The sequence below is a fragment of the Micromys minutus genome (assembly GCF_963924665.1).
Source record: "Micromys minutus genome assembly, chromosome: 5".
Classification (NCBI taxonomy): domain Eukaryota; kingdom Metazoa; phylum Chordata; class Mammalia; order Rodentia; family Muridae; genus Micromys; species Micromys minutus.
Window position 1 is genome coordinate 65,260,191 of NC_137974.1, and position 23,187 is coordinate 65,283,377.

Sequence of the window (23,187 nt, forward strand, 5' to 3'; positions counted from 1 at the left end):
ATTCAGTAAAAGTGGTCAGCAAGAAAACGAAATTCAGAAATAAGAGTAAAGAGGTATCACCGAGTAATAAAGCAAATGTGATGCTCGCACCTGCTCCGAGCAGGCAGAACGGGCGACCCAGAAGGCAGCTCCGGTGTAAAATTCTACAGGAAGCAATGAACGTGTGCCGCCACTACAGCCATGTTCACTTAATAAGCAAATAATTTATTGAGTAAATAAAATAAGCAAATAGCATGATAAAGAATAAAACCAAAATTTAGGACTCTCATCTTTCATCCAAAGAAAATTTTAAATAAAATGTTTGGATAGCAAGAAATTAAGTCTATCCTGCACCCCTAAACAGACCTATTTTTCAGGCCTCAGTGGGAGAGGTTTTTACCTAGTCCCATAGCATCTTGATGTGCAGGGCTGGGGGTGTGAGGAGTTAATGGGGAGGGTGACACCCAGAGGTGGGCTTGAGAAGGGGAAATGAGGGAGAACTTGACTGATGGGGTACTAGGAAGAGAGGGAGGGCTAATATTGGGTTATAAAGTGAATAAATAAATAAATTTTTAAAAGAGATTAAATGGGAAAAAGTAGAAGAAAAAGTAGAAATTTATTTTCATATGTGCATCTTATCTCAACAATGTCCTTCCTCCTCCTCACTCCCCTTGCTTTCTTGTTCATCACTCTTACCCCCACCTATCCAAGAGCATAACTACTTAGACTTACCATACCAGGGCATGCAGAGTTTCTGATGCATGAGGAGAGCTAAATAAATTCTCGTGATCATGATTTTGTTATGGGTAGGTAGCAGAAATTATAGAGGTAGTGAGACATTACCATTCGCATTTGAAACTGTGTGCCTAAGAAGGCAACTCTATCTTAGCACAAAAGTGGACTAACCATCTGCAAGAGAAGCCAAGACTGTCCTCAGAAACCTCTTTGGAGGATGCTAAGGGACAAAAAAACAAGTGGTGACTTTGAGAATTACAGACCTGATTTATATCATTCTGTACTCCGCTGTTATTTAAATTTCTTTTTGACAAGCCTCTCCTGCTCCTCTTTAAATCCCTGAAGCAGGCTTTCACATGCTTGGCTATTCATAGACATGTTCTGAGGATTGTGATAAAATTCGGATTGACTTGGGAGGGCTAGAGTTCTTTGCACTTCTAACAAGCTCCCAGGTGATGCAGATAGCACTCAGCCAGGGCCACAATTAAAACACTAAAGGCCATCAGCACCCAATAGGGCACCGTGTACAGGCTTCAGTGAGCACTGCTACAGTCTAGATGTCAGGGCAGGAGATGGGTTCACTGGAAAAGTCCCAGTGCAATAACACGGAAATCAATACCAAGAGCCTCTCCTGGATCCCACCGCCTGAATCCTAGTAAAAGTCACTTTCTAGGCATCTGAAACCATTCCTTCTTAGAGATTCAGTCCTTGGACTACAGTGGGAGAGGGGTGGTTCATGAGTCTCCAAGCGCTTCCGTCTGCTCCTCTATTTCTTGATGAGCCATTTCCTGAGAGGGCTGTTCATAACTTTCCTGGGACCGATTCTTTGCACTGAGAGTTCCTCAGTTTTAAAACTGTAAGTCTTGCATCCTGAGAGCACTGTCGATCCCAGGCAAACTGGGGCAGTGAGCTCCCTACCTGTGCTAATCGCTCTGTGTAGGACAAGCACTGAGTCGCCCGTTTGCCTGAAAGATGTCAACCATCTAGCAGTGTGGCCTGAGATGAACAAGGAACACTGTAAGATCGAACCACTAACAAATCTAGTCAGAAGGCTGCAATAAGCCCCGTTCTCGAGCCAATAATTCACCAAAGAATGAAGAATCTGGTCTTTCACTCTGAGCAAAACACATCTTTTTGTTTCTTCCTGCTCTCACTGAAAGAGGTTGTTATTCTGTGTGGAGGTGAAAGGGGGTGGGCCTGCTGATTCTCTCTCCCAACACAAAGCAGAGTCAAGTCAACCTTGTCCTTAGAACACACCACTTTACATTCTATTCTGACTGGGATGGGGGAGGCTCCAAGGAGTCTCTGAGGGCAACTCAGAGCAGTAGACAATATGGAGCCCAAAGAGACCAGCTCCTATAGCCAGGCAAGACCCCCTAGTGGAAAGATAAGAGCACCAACCCACCCACAAAACTTTTGACTCAAAATTTGTACTGTCTGCAAGAAATGCAAGGACAAAGATAGACCAGAGACTGAGGAAATGGCTGACCAATAACTGGCCCAACTTGAGACCCATCCCAAGGGCAAGCACCAATCCCTGACACTATTGATGATACTGTTATGCTTGCAGACAGGAGTCTAGCAAAATGGTCCTTTGAGTGGCTCCACCCTGCAGCTGACTAAAACAGATGCAGAGGCCACAGCCAAACATTGGATGGATTTCAGGGAGTCGTTTGGAAGAGCTAGGAGGGAAGGATAGGGGGCCCTGGAGGGGATAGTAACTCCACAGGAAGATCAACAGAGCCAATTAACCTGGGTCCTTGGAGACTCCCAGAGACTGAACCACCAACCAAAGAGCATACAAAGGCTGGACCTAGGCTCCCCACACATATGTAGAAGATGTGTAGCTTGGTCTCCATGTGGGTCCATCAACAACTGGAGTGGACACTTACCCGGACTCTACCCTGCTTGTAGATCCTGTTCCTCTAACCAAGACTCATTTACTGTCACCGAAGGCTACAGGAAGCGACCTGGGCCATTTTAAATGTAAGGTAGCTGCACACAGAGAACCTAGGAGCTCTAACAGTCTAGTACTCCATTGCGTACCTCAGTCAAGTCACCTTTCTCCTAAAACTAGCACTGACTCACTTAGCATAGTCGAGATCTTAGGATGAAAATCCCCCAAGTGACTCCTTGTTCCGATTATACGAGACATCACTAGCCAAACTCTAGTCTTGATGTCCCGCACATGTCCACGTCGGGGCTTAAAGAGTCCTTTCGGTAGAAGAAATGCTTAGGAAACAAAGAGCTGTAGATCACAATACATATAGACTTCGTCTCGCTATAGGCTTAGGTTTCTGCCTATCAATAAGAACTCTAGCTTCAGAGGGCAGGTACACAGGTAGTCCCACCCACATTACCAATCTCTGCGGCCGCGGAAGGCTCCACGGCATCCAGCCTGGGTTCCACGCGCAGGAAGAGGCCTTCTCCACTGGCATTAACAGCAAGGCCTGAAGGCCTCACAAGCATAGAAATCTGGTGCACTCCAACTGATAGCAGGGCCATCTCACAGGACATGTGGGTTTCGTTTGAGAAAATAACTTCACAACTTGTTTTGTTCACCGCAACCTGCAAGAACTGGACATCTCTAGGGAAACCAGTTCCGGCAAAATGAACCAGCAGATTGCCATCACTGCCTAAAAGGGGAGGGGGAGAGAAAATGTCAAGCCCTAAGTCGGTGCTAACAACCCATTTAAGAGATCTCACTCCACCATTAAATGTTCACCCTCTTTCAGATTCCACTCCCCAAAACTGAGAAATCCCCTGTGGACTTGTAGGACCCCCCTTTCAGGGACCCCCACTCGTGTCTCAGGACACGGGGTTACCCAGTGAAACTCGAGAAACCTTCTTGCTGCAAAAGTAGGAGGTAGTTTAATGACGGAGCTCCGGGCTGATATGTATCTCATGCAGGAGACAGAGGCATCGACCCTGAACTCAATTAGGGGGACATATTTATAGGGAAAATTACATAAGCATTTAGCAACAAGCACATAACAATTTCATTGGTTTATTCAAATTGGCACTCTCTGTCTGCTTTTGGATATGATTCAACTCTAGACCACTCTGTTTTGGGGCACACTGACCTTCATACTAGTTTTTCTCAGGACTGCAAGGCCAGCCCAGACCTTATCAAGTCTAGCCGGTCTGGGTTTGGGCCATTTCTTTAAACAAGTTATTTTGTTCTTAGCCTTGAAGCATACTTGTCCTCAAAGCAGGGTTAGTGGGAGCTAACTTGAAATTTTAACTTTCAGACTCACACAACTGCATTTATTATTCTGATACACAGTCCCCACCCTCAGTTCTCTCAAACTAGCAATGAAATGCCGTAACTTAATAAAAATACGTAGGTCGATGATAACATAAAGGAAGTTCAAAATGAAGGAAAACTACAACCACACACACACACACACACACACACACATTTCAAGGAAGAAACAATATCAGGGATGGAGAGGTGGCTCAGCAGTTGAAAGCACTGACTGCTCCTCCAGAGGACCCAGGTTCAATTCCCAGAACCCACATGGCAGCTCACAAGTGCCTATAACTCCTGTTGCAAAGGATCTGGCTCCCTCGAACATTCGGGCAAACCACCAATGTACATAAAAGAAAAAGAAACAATACCCTTTCCCTTACATGAACTAAAATGTCTCCCCCAGTCCACCCTTCTCTACTGAAGATGCTGACTATACTCACTACATGGCCTTTAGCAAAATCAGTGAGTCTCAGTTTCATGTCTAAATCATACCAAGGGAATACCACACATAATCCACAGTGGGAGTTGACTCTCGCTGGTACTGGAAAGAACAGGAGCCTGAGCAGTGGGCTGGTATGTCATTCACTTGTACAGACACCTGGGGGACAGACATAAGACGACAATAAGCAAATGTCTGCACTACGTGTCTGCCAGAGCAGTCATCAAGTATCCGTGATTGTTTCCCAAATTAAAATGTCTCTGTGATTCATACATTCTTGTTTCCTTTCTTTCTCTTTTCTCAGCAAAAAGTTCTTATATACAAATGAATGGTTCAAAAACAGAGTAAATCCTCTCAAAATGGTGGAAATGCTGAGATTCGGCTGAGTTAATAAATGTGTTAAGTATATGCCTTTCTGAAATGAGGTTCGTTTTGTGATTCCCAGTCTGACCTTGTCCTGTCATATCTGGTCATGTACAATCTAGGTGTGTGATAAATTGTCTTTCAGAGGTGCCTCTCCGTCAGCAACAACTCCTGAAACTGAGAATACACAGGCCTTTTATCACTGGGCCCTCACTTCATGAGAACTACCTTTCTCTCTTTGACTAACAGAGACTATTAAGATGAGCACCGACCATCCATGGCAGGGCAGACCAACGCATATGACCATATTTGGCTCAAAGCTGGGTTTGCCCTGGGATATGGTGTGTCCTTTAATAAAGACTCTGCATCTCTCCCTTTCGGCACCACCAATGCCAACTCAGAGAATGGTTAGCAGTGGGGACCGGAAGGAGCTAAGGCTTGACAGACTCTGCATACTTTCAGTAAGCTCTGTAAAACTGAAGAAAAGGCATTCTTGAGTGACATGGGAGACAGAAAGCACTTCAACTTTATTTATGATGCTTTATTTTCCAAAGATAAAATATAATGACAACCAGCAAGAGCAAGACGGCTCTCACCATCGGATCCTTAAGGACCCGCATTCATTTCCTGGAACCCATGTAAAGACAAAAGGAAAGAACCAACCCCCCCCCAAAGTTCTCTGCTGAACTCCACATGCACACTAATACATTTGTTCTCCCACCCCACCCAACATACACACACACACACACACACACTCACACACACACACACACACACACACATCATACAAGTACACACATACACATAATAATAATAATAATAATAACTGTGGTGATAATAAATTTAAAATAATTATCCACTCAGTTTGGATGCTTAATAATTGGTTTATATATATACATATATATAATATACAATATACATATATATATATATATATATATATATATATATATATTGAGCTACATAGGTTCTCTACTTTTTGTGCCAGAATAATAGCACCCATATTTATAAAGTTATGGTACTTTCAAATAAATTATGTTTCCGTGGTGCTTTGTAAATGCTGTGGGAGAAAACCAATTAAAAAAATAAAAATAACAAAGGAATCACAGAAGTTGAACCAGTTGGCTGACACTGAAAGCAAGTGACGAACTTGGAATTGGTTTGGAGCTAGCTGCTGTGCTCACCTGAGTTTGCTGGTGGGAAGTAGCCAACATGTCTCCGAGGATGGGTCCAAGGAAAACTCCACCATCATACACCACACGGGCAGTTATGGAGGGATTCACCCCAGTGAGATTTTGATCGGAGACCTGAGATAGTGACATTTCTGATCAATTCTGCCATCGGAAAGAAATCTCATCTTGATGAGGACAAAAGATGAGTTTTTATCCCACATCACATTGGAAATAACCCCTTGCAGGGATAAAATATTTTAGTCCAGAAACTCAGTAACTAAACTATGAAGCAAAACTGTTTAAAGAAAATTGCAGAAGAGCACACAGGTGTTCATTTGTAAGAAGAGTTGTCAAAAGGGTAGGGGTGGTATCCAAGGGAGGGTCTCCTTCTCTGAGGAGTGGAAGGGGTGATGGGGAGAAGGGATCTGTTTGGTGGGACTAGAAAGAGAGGAGGAAGAGAGACCATGGTCAGGAGAAGGGATCTTTTCAGTTGGGACTGAGAAGAAAGGAGTGACGGGGGCCATGATCAGGATATAAAGTGAATTTAAAAAATTAATTTCTTAAAGAGGCACAAAAAAATCAATATGTTAAGTACTGAGATATGTTGCTTTTATGTGTCTGTCTTATTAGTTTACAGTTTAATATGTTAAGTAAGATGTAAGAAAATGGTGCTTTGTGATCAAAGCCAAGATTACCAGTCTTCTTCCACTGAGCTCCAGGATTCTAACTGAAAAACCATATATCTCATAATAGTTCAGGTAAAATTTCATCTCGGGCCTTATTTTGAAAATAAGCAAGTACTAGATGATCATTAAATTATTTTTTTAAATGTGAAATATGCAAGAGCATCTGTCTTTGTCATTATCCAAGGACAGCAATTCCTTTTCTAAACTCCCTTCTGCCAAGCCATCTGCCTCACAATGTTCCAAGTCGATCACATCTGCTTAAATTATCCAATAACAGATGTGGAACTCTGTGTGGTGGACACTGACCAACAGCTCCTCTCCTCACACTGTTGGGAAAGTCAACACTGGGTTTCATGTGATGATATCTGAGATGTGAAATTTATGCTGAAACCATCAAAGAATGGGGATTCTTATTCCTAGAATATTCCAACAAATGGCAATAATAGCCAATGACTGTTTTCACTGTCATATAGTCCTGAATTTCTTTGTTTTACAGAACTTCTCCAGGGTACTGAATCTACCCCACAAACAAACAAACAAAGGTCGGGTATACCTACCCTGATAAAATTGGGCAAATCCCCAATCAGGGTGGTCCAAGAAAGAGTCCACACATGTTCATAGCAGGAATTCACATCCTCTGTCACAGTGAAGTCACTGGCATGGAGATATCCAGATGTGGACTCATCAGCATTGTCCTGCAGCAGTTTAAGGAGCTGTCTGGCAGACACGTGCACTGGAACATCTGTGAGGCAAGTGTGTGATGCAAAAAACATGATGCTAATGAATGCACATTGCATGTGTCGGCATCCAGGATAAAAGAAAATAAATACCAGGATTCGAGCTAAATGGGCAGGAGACCTTCAGAGTCAAAGCAGCACACAAGAGAACCTTCTATCCTAGTTAAAAAATCATGTCTATTTCCAGAAGTAGATGCCCACTTTTTAAAGTGAGCTCCTTCCAGCAGAGTTCTACCGCTTGGCAAACAGTGAACACGCTGTGTCAGGGGGAAAAAAAAAACTGTCTCAACTATCAACTTGAAACACAAGCTCCACACACCTTTGTAATGCTGAAAGTCTAATTAAATGTTGGCTTTTCCTTGGAAAATTTTAGCAGGTCCTGTGAATGCAGAAAACTTGGCCACTTTTCACAGAAAGTCAGGGAGGCATTACAGCAGCTGACACCCATAAAATTTAGCCACCCCACCTGAGGAATGCTGGTACTCCACTTTCCTTTCTCTAGTAGAAGCTCCTCTAAGCCCAACCACCTGCTTTCCCATTCCGTTCCTCATCCCCACCAAGAAATAACCAATCTCTGTGCTTCTTACTGTACCAAAAGTTTCCATTTCATTAGCTAGTCCCTGTGGGGTGGGCCATGTGGGTACCTTCATGCCTACCTGAGGGAAGAAGAAAATAAACCCTAATAATGATAAAAACGTGCCAAGTCAGTGAGGCAGGTTTAAATTAAAATCCAGGCTGATTTTCACCTGCTCAAGAGCCTTCCTCTTGAATGCCACACAACCCAGAAGGGTTAATCACATACCACTGTTTCTACAAGACTGACTGCAGTCCCACCATTAAAGGGTATTTTTCTACATTTGCACATAATTTTTGGGTCTGTCCTCAACCCAGAATGTTAGGCTAAGCCTGGCTTTCCTCCATAACTCTGTGGGCAGTAGCATGACACCAGAAAAGTACCTGTGCAGACCATCTCTTATTTGTATGATGTATGGGTAGCCTACGGTTCACACCAGAGCGACAGAGAGCACTGGGAACACTGACCCATTTACCAGACTCTAAAAAGCAAGGTGCCTTCAGCTTTTCCTATGTTGTCCTATTATAGTAAAGATACCCTGTGTACCTCCCACTTATGGAGACCTTTTCTCAGGAAATAGGATGTGGGGCCATGTACCAGATACACATAAAGCCTTCCTGAATGACCCTCAGCCTCCCTTCTGAAGAGGCACATTTCTATCGACCTGTATCAATGACATTATCGAAAAATATTGGAATCAGTTCTAATGTCCTATGCCTTGTGAAGGGCGTGTGTTATCGAAGCTCTTAATACACCTCGCCTATTGTATTTTAATCTCTTTCAAACGTGGTTGGCCTCGAAAATTTCCAACAGCACAAGGCAGTGTCACTGCATTTAACTCTGAAGGACAGAGCTACTGCATTTCACTCTGAAGGCTTTGGCCTAAGAAACTCTAGAGAGAAAGTGAATCTAAACTGAAAATACCCAGGTATACATCTAGATTCTGTCATCAATAGTTTTAAGTCCTTCGGGGAAGCTTCATGGTGGCTAGCTGAATTCTACCCCATACCTCCCCACCCCACCCCATCCCTCACTTCCACCCCCAAAACTATGGCAGTGTCCTAACATTTGGAAGGCCAAAGAATAAATATTATCCAGGGTGATAGAAGACATACGGTTTGAGAGGAGGAGCTTATTGTGAATTGTGTAATAAAATCCTGTATGTCCTTCAAAGCTATGGCAGAGGAAGCTCTGGGACAATGGAAGCAGGCAGATTAAAGTATCTTCATCTGAGCAGTGACAGCATCCCCAGGGTTGAAGGGGGCGGCCAACGCACCATCCCCTAGAGCAAGGAGAGATGGGGTCCTCTGCACACCTTCAAGTGGGGCTTCTGACTTCAGAAGTAAGAATAAACTTCTGTAGCTCTAAGTCCCCAAAGTTGAGGTAGTTTATTATAATGGCCTCCGACAGTCAACACACTTCCCCCTTCTACAAAGTTAAAAGGTCTGGACTGTACAGCTTGGCTCTTCCCAGGTCTTTAATGTTAGAACAGCCACTTCAGACCTGGAGTGCCAAACGCACAGGCTACTGTTTACCTAATGTAGACAAGTACATGACAAATGTTGTACTCTGGTTACCCCTTTACCAGGTATCACTGTATCAGACAGGTGGAGAAAGAAGTGTCCTCCCAAAGATGGGCTTGTCCTCTGAAGTCTTTTTGCTGTCACCTCAGTCAGTTCAGATTCTTCTGTTCCCTCGGTGGGCACATAGCTGTGGCATATCAAAAGCTAAGCATTAGCCACAATAGCCTACAGGTGTGGAATGCAGACCAAGTCCAGCTCTTTACAAAGATCGTTCTAGGATATGAGTTCCAGCTCCCAGACATTGGGTGTTCCTTTCCCACCACAACAAGAACTGTGTGCTATTGACAACTGGCACTTCTTAAATTATTGTATTGTATATTCTCTGTATTTACATTTCAAATGTTATCCCCTTTCCCCTCCCATCCTCTTTTTCCCTCTACTTGTTTCCATGAAAGTGCTCCCTCTCACAATCACCCTCTCCACCTCAGTGCCTTGGCATTTCCCTACACTGACAAAACCCTTCTTGACTGGACCAAAGGCCTCTTCTCTCATTGATGCCAGACAATGCCATCCTCTGCTACATATGCAACTGGAGCCATGGGTCTCTCAATGTGTGCTCAATAGTTGGTGTTTTAGTCCCTGGGAGTTCTGGGGAGTGAGGGTGATTGGTTAATATTGTTATTTTTGCCATGAGATTGCAAACCCTTTGAGCTCCTTCATTCTTTTCTCTATCTCCTTTATTGGGGTCCCCATGTTCAGTCCAATGGTTAGCTTCAGGAATCCTCATCTGTATCGGTATGACTCTGGCAGAGCCTTTGAGGAGTCATCCATATCTGGTTCCTGCCAGTAAGCACTTTTTGGCATCAGCAATAGTGCTTGGGTTTGGTGGCTGTATATGGTGTGGTTCTTCAGGTGACTCAATCTCTGATTAATCTTTTCTTCAATCCCTGCTCCTCTATTTGACCTTGGCTTTCCTCCCATGAGTGTTTTGTTCTTTCTTCTAAGAAGGACTGAGGCATCCACATTCTGGCCTTCCTTCTTTTTGAGCTTCATAAGGTCTGTGAATTGTTTCTTGGGTATTCTGAATTTTTTGGGCTAGTATCCACATATCAGTGAGTGCATATCATGTATGTGTTCTTTTGTGACTGAATTACCTCTCTCAGGATGATAGCTTCTAATTTCATCCATTTGCTTAGGAATTTCACAAAGCCATTGTTTTCAATATCTGAGTAGTACTCCATTGTATAAATGTACCACACTTTCTGTATCCATTCCTCTGTTGAAGGGCATCTGAGTTCTTTCAAGCTTCTGGCTATTATAAATAAGGCTGCTATGAACATGGTGGAGCATGTGTCCTTGTTAGATGTTAAAGCTTCTTTTAAGTATCCTAGGAGTGGAATAACTGGGTCCTTAGGTAGTACTATGTCCAATTTTCTGAGAAACCACCAGACTGATTTCCACAGTGGTTGTACCAGCTTGCAATCGCACCAACAAAGGAGAAGTGTTCCTCTTTCTTCACATCATTGCCAGCATCTGCTGTCACCTGAGTTTTTGATCTTAGCCATTCTGACTTGTGTGAGGTGGAATCTCAGGGTTGTTTTGATTTGTATTTCCCTGACAAGGAATGTTGAGTATTTCTTTAGGTGCTTCTCTGCCATTCAGTAATTCTCAGTTGAGAATTCTTTGTTTAGCTCTGTACCCCAACTGTAATAGGATTATTTGATTCTCTAGAGTCTAACTTCTTGAGTTTTTTGTATATATGTAATATTAGCCCTCTATCAGATGTAAGATTGGTAAAGATCTTTTTCCAATCTGTTGGCTGTCATTATGTCTTCTTGACAGTGTCCTTAGCCTTACAGAAACTGTGCAATTTCATGAGGTTCCATTTGTCGATTCTTGATCTCAGAGCATAAGCCAATGATATCTGGCATTTTTAAGACTATACTACCAACATTGATCCTGGGTGTGCAGACATCCCAGAGCAATTCTTCCACCCACCTGCCACTCCGCCTCTGGTTCAAAATGGGTGTGGCTTTCTAGATCCTCATTTGCATATCAGGGGCAGTGTGCACTGATCAAACAGTGCTTCCCCCCAGTATGCCCTGCTGAAGCATCTACTCCACCTCACTAACTTCCTATATGCAAACACTCAGCCTGGGCTGCTCTGCTTTTGATAAGCAAATATATCCAAATAACTGCAGCTGACTTGAGATGGAATCCGCCCAGTCAGTGCCCTGACTACTTGAATTCTCCTCAAACACAAAAGTCACATGCTGAAGTCTAGTCTCCGGGGACGTGGCTTTAGAACATTAGACTTCTGAGGAGGCTTTTAGATAGTGAATGGGATTGGTGTTCTTTGTAAGGTAGGTCCCAGACAGACTCCTTTTTTCCATCATGGTCACAGGCTTCCAGAGGAGCCCAAGGACTTAAGAAAAACTCAGAGTGGAAGGTTATCAGGAACACTCTGTGTGTACCTGTACACTGTAACACATATTGAATTTATTTCATAGTTTACGTGTATGTACAGATATTTATACACACATGAACGTGCAGTATACATCTAAGACAGGGCGTTTGGATTCTGATGATCTTGCTGAGTTTTAAGTGAAAATTAAATGAAAAACACAAATATAGTTCTGGAACTTCAAGGATCCTTAGTTGCTGCTTTGAAATCTACAACAGCTTGTGAAGCCAGGGTTGTGATACTCTAGCACCATCTGCTGGTGCACTCTCGAAAATGCCTATTTATGTTTCTTGAGCTGCTTGAAAGAATTCTAAGATCAAATACAGTAGGGTTAAAATTGGGGGCATAAACAGAAAATGGTGTTTACTCTGACCGGCATAAAAACTAAGCTATCATAATGCAAATTCAATACAAATAAATCAGCCCCACTTGATCACTGAAAATACAAACTTTTCAGAAGACCCTACCCCAAACCTACTAGATCCCAGCAATTTATCTGTTAAACAAAATCTCCATCTGAGTCCCATACAGCATACTCGAGATGAAACCAGTGCCTTAAACAGTAAGCTAGAGAGTTTTCGCACCCCAATAAAAGCTGTACCTAAGTGCACGGAGTCATCTGGGGCTACTAAAGAGGGACACAGGTAGGAAAACCACTCCTTACCGTGCAGTGATGAGAGGGAGCTCTGAGCCACATCCTGCCAACCAGGAGGCTATGGTGTAGACTGGAGGAACGCCCACCACAGATACTGACTCCACCACATTCCCACCTGGGTGGGCTAGTTCAGGTTCTGCTTGAGAGACTAGAAACCAGGGATCCATATAACTTGAGTTAGTGCCATACAACTCAAGATAGAGACTCAGGAAGTGAACATTTCCAGCTGGAAATGGCTGAGTCACTCAGATTTCCAAGCATATATATAGCATAGATTTCTCTCCACCTACTACCATCAGAGAAGCATGTAGGGGTTATGGGGGGACTACATTCAGCGTATTACCAAGGAAAAAATGCAAAGATCATATAGAAAGATGCAGATAAATTTCATAGCAAAAAAATAAATAAAATAAAAATAAATTCCCACCAGCCAAACACCTCTTAGGACACCCCTACATTCTATTGTGCAGGTAACAGCCACATTTTCCTTCCCACCGCTTTGGAATCTTTAGTGGTGCACAGATGGTTGGTCCTCCCTCAGAATGTTATGCCCCTGAGGGATGTACTAAGTGTGCTACCCAAGCATTTGTTCATAGTGTGAAGTGATATGTGCACAGAAACACACAAACTCAAATCCTGGTTTCCCCACACTGCTAATCAACACAGACTCCCCAATGCTCATGTTTCTAAATCAAGGATCATGGCATGTGTGACTGAGAAAAATCTTCATGGCAGGTAGTTTGGAAAGACTGAGATTAAAGACACATGCTACCATGCCTGACGCCACCATGCCTGATACCACATGCCCAATTCTTACTACAACACTGGCTCATAATAGGTGCTCAATGTGATTACAAGCCCTGATAAGAAGACAGTGTCAGGAAACTATGGGTTCCATTCTCTACCCCAACTCTCAGTTGTGGGTACTGGCAGAGAGAAAGAAGAGAAGGAAAGGCTTTGAGAATAACCCCCCACTTGACCTGATTTCCTCATACATAGACCAGAGGGGACATGAGAACAACATGAAATGATGATGATGGTGATAGTGATGATGATGGAAGTTACCACTGTGAATAAAAAAAAAAAAAAACTTCCAGAAAGGCTAATATGAGCACATCTTATATTGATCAAACAGTGCGTTGTTAATCACGACAATTGAGCTCAATTATGTAGTGTATATTGCCCTTAACTAAAACTCTTGGGGTGTCAGCAGAGCAAACTGACAAGAAAGGAAGCAAACTGCTCCACCAATCCCAGCCTTCTTTCTTATCCACACCCCACCTTTCTCCTTATCCTCATTGTCTCTTCCCTGGATGAGTCTATATCTACAGAGCATTTGTGAGAAAAGGTAAGGACAGTGAGAAAGAGCACTGGGTCCTTGACATCACGAGGTTCTCAACCTTCCAATTGTTACGACCCTTCAGTTCCTAATATTGTGAGCCCCACACCATAAAATTATTTCCATACTACTTCATAACTGTGACTTTGCTTCTGTTATGACTCATACTGTAAATAACTAAGAGGCAGGATATCTGGAACGCAGCCCCAATGTGGTCACTATCCACAGTTGAGAACCACTGGTTCCGAGTGAGAGCTTGGCATGCAAAGGAGAGAGTAGGGAGCAAAATGGCACCTGTTATCCACTAGAGCTTCCCACACATATTTAAATGGAGAAACACTGATTGGCTTGGCCCAACAAATTATCTGGACAGTCTGAGAAATGACAAAAGCCTTCGAGTCAGTTATTTTAGATACCAGCAAATATGGTTCATCTTCTCAACCTGCATCTAAATAGAATTACTTTCATGTTTGTAAAAGCAATGTTGAACAGGTAGCAGGGGCTTTGTATGCCCCAACTATTCAAAACAACACTTAAACCAACATAACAAACAAAAGATGTATTTTTCATGTACATCAAAGATGATACCAAAAAAATTTAAAGGGGGAATCCCAAGATGAATTATCATTAAGTAGAGTTACTGGCCATGCAAGCCTGGAAACCTGAGTGTAAACCCCCAGAAGCGATTCAAAGGTGGATAGTGTAGGATGATGTCATTATGCAGCAAGGCAGGTTCAGGATAAGGTGAAGCCTATCATTGGATGAGAAGGCAGGGTGGGCAGAGGAAAAGTCTAGGAAGGAGGAGAGGAGGAGGAGAAGTGGGAGACTCAACATGAAAGATGAAGATAACCCATCTCTGTCCATGCGGCTCTGAGTAGCCATAGGTAGTTAAGTATACTCTCTAAGGGATGGATTTCTATGGGTCAATTTATCTTATCTAGGTGAGTGGTTTATATCTTTGTCAACTGGTTGAAAGCTTATTGTTTAAAGGGATTGTGGATTGAGAATTTAGCATATAAATCTGATTGCTAAATTAATTAATTATTGAGTCATGGTTTTACTGGGCCGTGGAGGACAGTGTGTGACAGCAATGGCTGAGAGGCCACTGGAGCATGAAGATCCAGCACAGGGCCGTGGAATGAGGTGTGTATGCTCCAGACGTGGCAACAACACGCCAAAGAAAAGTGAGTGAAAATAACACTCTGGGGTGGTCATGGACCACCAGATAAAAAGCAACCAAGGGCAGGCAGAGCAGCAGATAGAAAGAAACAACTCACAAATGTGTCCTCTGACCTCCACAAGTACACTGTGGCATACACACATGTGTGCACATGCACACATAAATAAAGAGTAAACATACAATTTAAAAATATGAAACAATTTCATAGCTGATCATTCTCTCATGAGCCATCTGCAATCTCTTTTACCCTTAGGCTAGCAACTTCTAGGAAAAAGGCTCAAGAGTTGTACATTTTGTAAATAAAATGACAAGAGACAGTGTCACCTTCTCTCTATAGACTAGAAAGCTGGGAAATATGGAAGAACTGAGTCCAAAGTCATAAGAAACAAACTTGATAGAAAAGAAGAGAGAGCAAAGGTTGGGAGGCTGGTGGCCCTGAAAGAACCTGGACCATCAGCCTTTTCCATCAGTGCCCATGCACGGCCAACCTCATCTGGGTGAGCTCTGTGTCCTTAGGAGCAGTGGCCAGCATTATCAGGAAAGAACATTATCCCCAAGAGAGGCTGGAGGAAGGAGACTCTGTGGGGAAAGAATCAAAACTGAACTCAGACTGTGTAGCAAGAGTCTGAGAGGACAAAAGAGGCAGTTTGGTCCCTGCAGCACCAGCTGTCTATCCAGAGAGCCATAGATCAGACCTTTAGCCCATATATAAGATCTAATATTGACTACTGCTTCTAGAACTCTATATGACAGGATACTGTGGCTAGAGGAGATGGAAATGCCCTGCTGGCCTAACAAAATAATAATCACAATTTTTGTACTTTTAACTACTTCCTTAGTCAAAAGACATAAGGGGTAACTTTACATTAATCTCTGGTTAATCTCGATGATTTTATTGGTATACTCTTTATTGTACCCATTTTACATATGAGAAAAATAAATCTTCCAAGCCAAAATGTAGTAACATGGGGAGTAGGAATACAAGCACAAAAAAAAAAGCAAGAGAAAATTGTGAGATAAGCAGAAGACAGAGACAGAGACAGCCAGAAATCTGTCTAGAGAGACACAGAAGCTAAGGCACACACTCCCAACCCCATCTGCCTTCAAACCAAGGCAGGGAAGTTGAAGAATCACCCATTCTCTCCTTTGGAGGAGGGGGCAAAGCAATCACTGGTGTAAACGTTTGAGGTAGGCACTTGACAGGCAGGCCCCAAGAGAACAGCAGATGTTGTAATCACCTGTTACATTGGTGTCTGCAAGAATAATTTCATCCACATAGAGCAGGCCTGCCTCGGGAGCCACAGGAAGGATGTCAATCTGATGAACCAGCAATGGGTTGTTTGCCAGAGAAGACTGGGAATCCTCAGAGTGATATACACATGTGTCCCAGAGGTTAATACAAGTAAACTGCCAGCTGCCAAAGCAAAGTGGGACCGGTAGGTAAGGTCTGCAGGCCTCCTCCTTAGCCCCCTATACCCTGGGTTCAGCCCACCTTCATCTACATAATCAGTGGACACAAAGTCATCCAGTGGGCATCAGCAGCACTTTTAAGTAACAATGTAATTGTGCCTCTTAAACAGATTACATACCAGGCTCTAACCATGAGGCCATCCTGGATAGAGAACAGAATCAACAGAGAGGGTACCTTAATTGTATTACAGCCCTGCTAGCGGGATCTATTTCAGTGAAGCACAGACTCTCAGGGCCTCAGTTCTCCTCATCTCTCTCGTCAAAGAATGTCTTGAACATTCTGTCCCAAATGTGATGCTAGGGTTCTGTCAGACACCTTCTATATTTATCACAGTTTCTCATAAGTGAAACTGCTTTGTCAGGTAGAATAATTTCAAAGCCCCAAGTTAGTATCTAAGGCCCAAATGGGATACTTGGTATCTCACATGGACCATTGTCTCCAAGACAACTAACTGATCCGGCCCCTAGGAGGCAGAATCCATCCACACCTTCCCACCATGGTTACCTTTCAGATTGGGGTTCTGCAAGTCTCCAGTCACAGGTGATAGTTTTCATAACATTTTGGAAGCCAAATAGGACAGAAACAGTCATGTCCAGGGTCCTGTTCATATGGCCTCTGTATGCAAGGCACAGCTGTGGATACCAAATATGCCTTTCAGTATACACTGCCAGAAGCTTAATGCAGACACTACATGAGGAAAGTTTTGCAGCATGCTATGAGGAGTCTAGGTGCTGTATTCCTCTGGCTTCCGGTCTAACAGGAAGCATAAAGCACTGCTCTTGACTTCATCAAGGAAGCCAGATAATAATACAGTGACTACTTTCTCTGAGGACAAGAGAAAATGGCCATCAATGAAGAGCCTTTTCAAAGTTCAGTTCTGAGTTCCGCAATAAGGACTCTTAATTGCATCAATTCTGAAATCCCTGCTCTAATCCAGACACCTTCAGCAAGTCGCTGATCCTGCCCCAGCCTTCCTTCTACTTTCATGCCCAGCACACCTGATTTCTACATTCAATTCAAAATCGAAAGTATTTGGCATGGGGTATTTCTAACCTCCACATTCTTGCCTTTGGGAGAGCAGGGTAACCATTGAGAAAACTGTCTTTTATAGTCTGAAACATTTAACAGCATCCCAGGACTCTGCTTACCAAATGCCAATAACAATTCTCCCATTATGACAAGCAAAAAATACTTCTCTGCATTTCCAATTATCCCCTAAAGGGCAAAGGTACCCATCAGAATTCCCCTGTAATAGAGAAGAGGTTAAAGATAGATGGGTTTCTGACCTGAGCCAACTCCCATTACAACTCAACTTGAAAAAATGCAGATTGTCATGAACTCTGCAATCACATACACACTGACTTTGGTTTCCAGAACCAATGAGTGGCACCTGTTATGAAGATGAAATAGGAACCAAACCAAGAATGTAAGAAATGCTCAAGAGGGGCTGGAGAGATGGCTTAGTAGATAAAAGCAACGGCAGCTCTCCCAGAGGACATGGGTCCAATTCCCAGCATCCTCACGGTGGCTCACAATCATCTGTAAATCCACTTCCTAGGAAGCCAACACCCTTTTCTGGCTTCCACAGTTACCAGTACACATATGCAAATACATACAGAAAAATTACCTATACATATCTAATAATTAAGGGCTACTGAGAGAGAGAAAATCCATCTTCCTCAGGGACCAGGCTACTGATAGGTGATCCAGTCCTAGGCAGTTAGTTCCAAACACACATACACATAGGAAATACTAAATGGACTATGAAGGAAGTGTGTGCCTGTGTGTGCATGAAAGCATGTGTGCATGTGCATGTGTGTGCATGCATGTGAGCATGAGTGTGTGTTATAATTAACAGAAAAGGTTATGATCTTGGGAGGGAGTAAGGGAACACAAGAAGAGTTGAAATGTGGAGAGGGTACAGTGAAATGTAGATAAACACAGTACATATGTGTAGATGTTTTTAATTAAATAAATAGAAAGGAAGCAGGCATATCTATTGATCCACTAGTTACTCACATTTATTACAATAATAAAAATGATAACTATGGTCAACTGAATCCTATGTACTGTAAAATATTTTACTACATTATTGTATTGATCTCCACCGTATTCCTGAGAGCCGAACCACAACATTAACCATGTTAGAGATGAGTAAGCCAAGACATGTACTTTAGTAAGACATTAAGAGCACACAAAATGTAGTTAGGCTTCCAAATCAGAGTCCATCTGCAATATCTGCAGTATTTCTCCAGCTTAGTACAAAGAAAATATCTGAACCAATAAAACCCTCTATAGGCCTTCTAGCTAACAGTAACCGTCTCAGGTATCAATACAAAAGTCAGATCCTGGAAATATAGTTACGGTATTTAAAACGTCAGCTCAAAGCACACTACTGAAGTCATTCTTTTGTGCTTCCACTATTCTAGTTTCACGCCCAAGGAATAATGCCAACTTGCCAAGCCCAGAGACAAGAGGATGGACACTCACATATGGGTATTGATCGAACAGATAGACCTTGTTGACAGCCACAGGGCTTAGGATAAGATGTCGAAGACGACCAAGGCTGAATCTGCCACAGAAGGGTTCAGTTGAACTGGTGATGACCCCATCAGACCTGGAGCCATCTAAGCCTGTATATAATTCAAACACATAGGAACACAGACAAAACCATGAAACACAAGTCTATATACAGGAAATAAACAGTAGCATTGGTCCCTCAGCCTAGAGATAGATGGGAAGAATTTACAGGCCTTGTACACCCCAATTGGGAGGTTCTATTAGCTATCAGAAAACCATTATGGCTGCCTCAGAACACGGAATGCTAATATCTTTTTCTCTGTGTGCCAAGATATGAAAAGCATATGGAAAAGCTATGATATTGAGAAGCAAGAGAAAAGGAAATGGCAATAGAAAATATTTATTAATTTATTTTATATGTATGTGTGCCAAGCATGTGTAAGTGCTATGTGCACGTGGGAACCAATGGATGTCAGTCCAAAGAGATTATGGGATCACCTGGAACTGGAGTGAATGCTGGGAATAGAACCTGTGCCCACTGCAAGAGGTGTAAATCTTCTTAACCACTGATCCTAGGGAAACCTAGCCCCTCAATAAAGCTTTAGTTCACTTTAAGAATCGTTTTTAGAATTCATTGGCCAGTGATAGGGGAGGGTAACAAAGTACATTTGTAATATTTCAACAATTTTGTCTGAATTCTTATATAATAATTCTCTTGTATCATCTAGAAATGGTGGGGCACACTTGTAGTACCAGCTACTGGAGAAGCTAAGGGTGGAGGGTCACAAGTTCAAGGCTAATCTGAACAACTCAGTGAGATCTTATCTCAAAACTTGTTTTCATTTGTTTGTGTGTTTGTTTGCTTGCTTGCTTTTAATTAACAAGATGCCAGTATGGCTCAATCAAGGAGCTTGTGTGGAACACATGCAAAGCTTCAGAGTTTAGTCACCATCAGCAAACCAATAAAAATCACTGACAGGCATTTCAATTTTGAAATAAACAAGATTTCTTTTAAAGTTATGCTGCCACACATACCCTATTTCTTCTCCCTGTTTAGAGTGAACTCTCTAGACGGTGTTTCTCACCACTCAACTGCCAGAGGAACACACCCAGAACATCTCCCTCCCTCAAGTAGAGGAAGTGTCCTGGACACACCACTCCATCCAGATCCAGTGGCCACACTTTTATTTGGCTCTATTAGCATTTGGTCAAGAAATAGAGATTGTTCCTATGCTATAAGAAAAAACAAAGAACCAAAAGGGAAGACAGTGATAGAGGAAAGAACCAGAATTTGTCAACACAGGAGTCACCTTGCTCAAATCCAAGCCGGAGTAGAACACTCGCTGAAAGGGGCACCAGCTTGCATTTCACCATAAGCAACTCTTCGATGGTGGTTTGCATCTATCAAGATGAATAAAAATGTAGTCATTCAAGCATCAGGCCTAAAGGACACCCCTAAATTTCCCATGCTTACCTTCACTGTTGGAAAGAGACCCTCACCTGGTGGGCTGTGGCATTTGTAGGAATTGACTGGCTGGAGACGTTGCCCCAAGTGAGGAAAAGTTTTCCTTTACCAGACACATTCAACACCTAAAAAGTCAAGAGAGACAAAGTCACTGGTGTGCAGGGACTTTCAGTCATAGAGTCTGTCAAGGAGAGAGCACAGATCCTCAGATACTCAGCGGACTGTTTCCATCTTACTATAGTTTCCATTTTCTAACGACACGACATGGTCTAGAAATCACTGTCAAATGAAAGGCTCCTTATAATGATGTCAACTCTAAGCCCGTAGTTATCAGTGGCACTTTTCAAGTGCACTTGATGTAAAAGTTGCCACCGCAGGGCACACTTTGGAGGGTATGTGACATGAAGGTCGGCCACTTCCCACCTCACTTTTGAAACTTTACAAATGTTTCCTCGTAGGCGTAGCCTGAGAGGCAGAAGCCAGCACATCCCATACCCCTTCCTCACAAGGGCTTATCCCATCTCTACAGTGATCTCAGCAGATGGGCTCTCCTGGCTACATCATCCTTTCCTCCTGAGTTAGGACTCATGAAGCATTTGCCCTGTTCTGCTTTTCTTGGTGGTTCTTTATGCTCCCATTATACTTAACCAGAAGCAGCAGAAGGTGGAGTCCACATTCATTCACCTCTGTATAGAAAAGGTGAGTGACAGCAGAAGGTCTACTGAAGTTGCTCAACAAAGACACAGAGCACAACCAAAAGACTCAGTACAACCTTGACAGAAACGGAGCACATAGGGAGTAAAAGCCCAGAATGGGTCAAAAGCTATGGTATTTCATGTGTTTTAAGTGTGTGTATGTGTGTGTGTGTGTGTGTGTGTGTGTGTGTGTGTGTGTGCGTGTGTGTGTGCTCGCGCGCGCGCGCGCAAATGACTCTTAACTATACTTGGAGGAACAAGAGGGGGGGAAGGAGGGAAAGAGAGAGGGAAGGAGGGAGGGAGGCAGGCAAGGAGGGAGGGAGGGAGGAAGGAAGGGCTGAGGCAGGAAAGTTGAACACTGGCTACTTATTAAGAAGACCTGGTTTCAATTCTCAGTGACCACACAGTGGTTCACAACTATTATATCTCCAGTCTCCAGTTCCAGGGAACCACAGGCACCAGGCAACCGTGTGCGTGCTCAAGCACACACACACACACACACACACACACACACACAGTGCACAGATATATATTCAGGCAAAATAATCACACATAAATAAATGTCTAAGGAAAATTTAAAGACTTTTGTGGAATTCAGATATTTCAACAATAAGTCACCAAGAAAGATGATCTCAATAATAAAAGTTATATTTAAGAAATGGATTTATCCAGCCAGCAAGATAGTTCAGTGTGTTGGAGCACAAGCTGCTGAGTCAGAGGACCTGTGTTGGTTATCCGGGACCGACATAGTTAAAGGAGAGAATAAACCTCTGCAAATTTTCCTCTGGTCTCCACATATAAGCCTTGGAACCCGCATACACATACACATAAATAAGTAATGTTTAAAAATAAAGAAGAGAAAAGAAAAGGAATTTTGTCTTTACACTCGTTATGATGTATCAGAAGCGGAGGATTTGCAATTGTGTCTTAGGTTTCCTTAGTCTCCGCCAGCTGTTCTACTCAGGAAGACTCCACTCTTCCTGTGGTTCACTTTTCCGGGACTAGAAAGACACACAAACCTGTATTTCTGGAAGTCTCTGGGCTTGGGCTCGAATCTGGTGTTTCTCCAGAAGGTAAGTGTTGACCACATCTGGATTCAGCCAGGTGTTGTGGATCTGTACAGCAATTCTCATGCCCCTGCTGGGAGCTATCCCATGCTGCTCTGCTTCCAAGTAGTACTTGGCTCCGCCCCGCAGTTCTAGCTTGGTTGTCTTCTGTTGCCAGTTCCCTTCATTCCCATTCTGCTCCCAAGAGTCAAACCAGTCCGCGGTGCCAACCCCAACAGAGGCCACTTCTACCTGTGCCCAAATAAATCAATCAGGGTCAACACTGAATCTGCCATGCATTTTGCTCAAGTAATGATCACCTGAAAAGCTACCAACATGACAATTTTTAAGTAATCTTCACTTTTCCAACGACTTAGCCTGCTCACTTTGGCTCTGTGGCTATGTTTGCTTCTCCATTCCTCTTCCTTTCTCCCCCTCGAGTGCACTGTGTTTGCATTAGAACTTGTAAGTTATATTTAGAAATAGCCCCTGCCCTAATACTCTGTCTGTGTGATGATATAAAATGATAGTATTAAACTCTAAAAAGACCGTAAATGGTACTAACTCATCAAAACCCATGACTTTCTCCAACAAGCAAAACAATCTCAGAAAGCCGACTAAGAACATCATGGGTCTCTGCCAATGGCACAAGAGAATGCAGGCAGTTTTCTACAGGCATAAGATTGATAGAACATTCCTACACAATGCTAATCTAAATGATGGGAAAACCACAAGTTTTATAGTCAAACCAACCTAATTTTGAATTGTGAGCTCTTCCCTTATTATTCAAGTGGTTCTAAATAGACCATACAATTCTCCAAAACCTCATTTTCTCATAGAAAGTAGAGATGTGCATGTTTCGCAGAGATAACTATTATTAGCAAACTGTCA

At 42.9% G+C, this 23,187-nt stretch overlaps 1 protein-coding gene across 1 annotated transcript in view; it reads right to left on the bottom strand.

Moving 5' to 3' along the window:
* PKHD1 (PKHD1 ciliary IPT domain containing fibrocystin/polyductin) overlaps nt 1–23,187 on the bottom strand; it is a gene marked incomplete at both ends in the record, with an annotated part of 432,805 nt that overhangs the window by 376,255 nt on the left and 33,363 nt on the right. The window contains 12 exons of the mRNA XM_080917462.1: nt 3,075–3,350; nt 4,460–4,565; nt 5,954–6,076; nt 7,185–7,369; nt 9,524–9,648; nt 12,590–12,728; nt 16,338–16,513; nt 17,075–17,202; nt 19,061–19,203; nt 20,401–20,491; nt 20,591–20,680; nt 22,270–22,548. Of these exons, the coding sequence (XP_080773588.1) occupies nt 3,075–3,350; nt 4,460–4,565; nt 5,954–6,076; nt 7,185–7,369; nt 9,524–9,648; nt 12,590–12,728; nt 16,338–16,513; nt 17,075–17,202; nt 19,061–19,203; nt 20,401–20,491; nt 20,591–20,680; nt 22,270–22,548 (1,861 nt within the window). The remainder of the gene's footprint in view (nt 1–3,074; nt 3,351–4,459; nt 4,566–5,953; nt 6,077–7,184; nt 7,370–9,523; nt 9,649–12,589; nt 12,729–16,337; nt 16,514–17,074; nt 17,203–19,060; nt 19,204–20,400; nt 20,492–20,590; nt 20,681–22,269; nt 22,549–23,187) is intronic.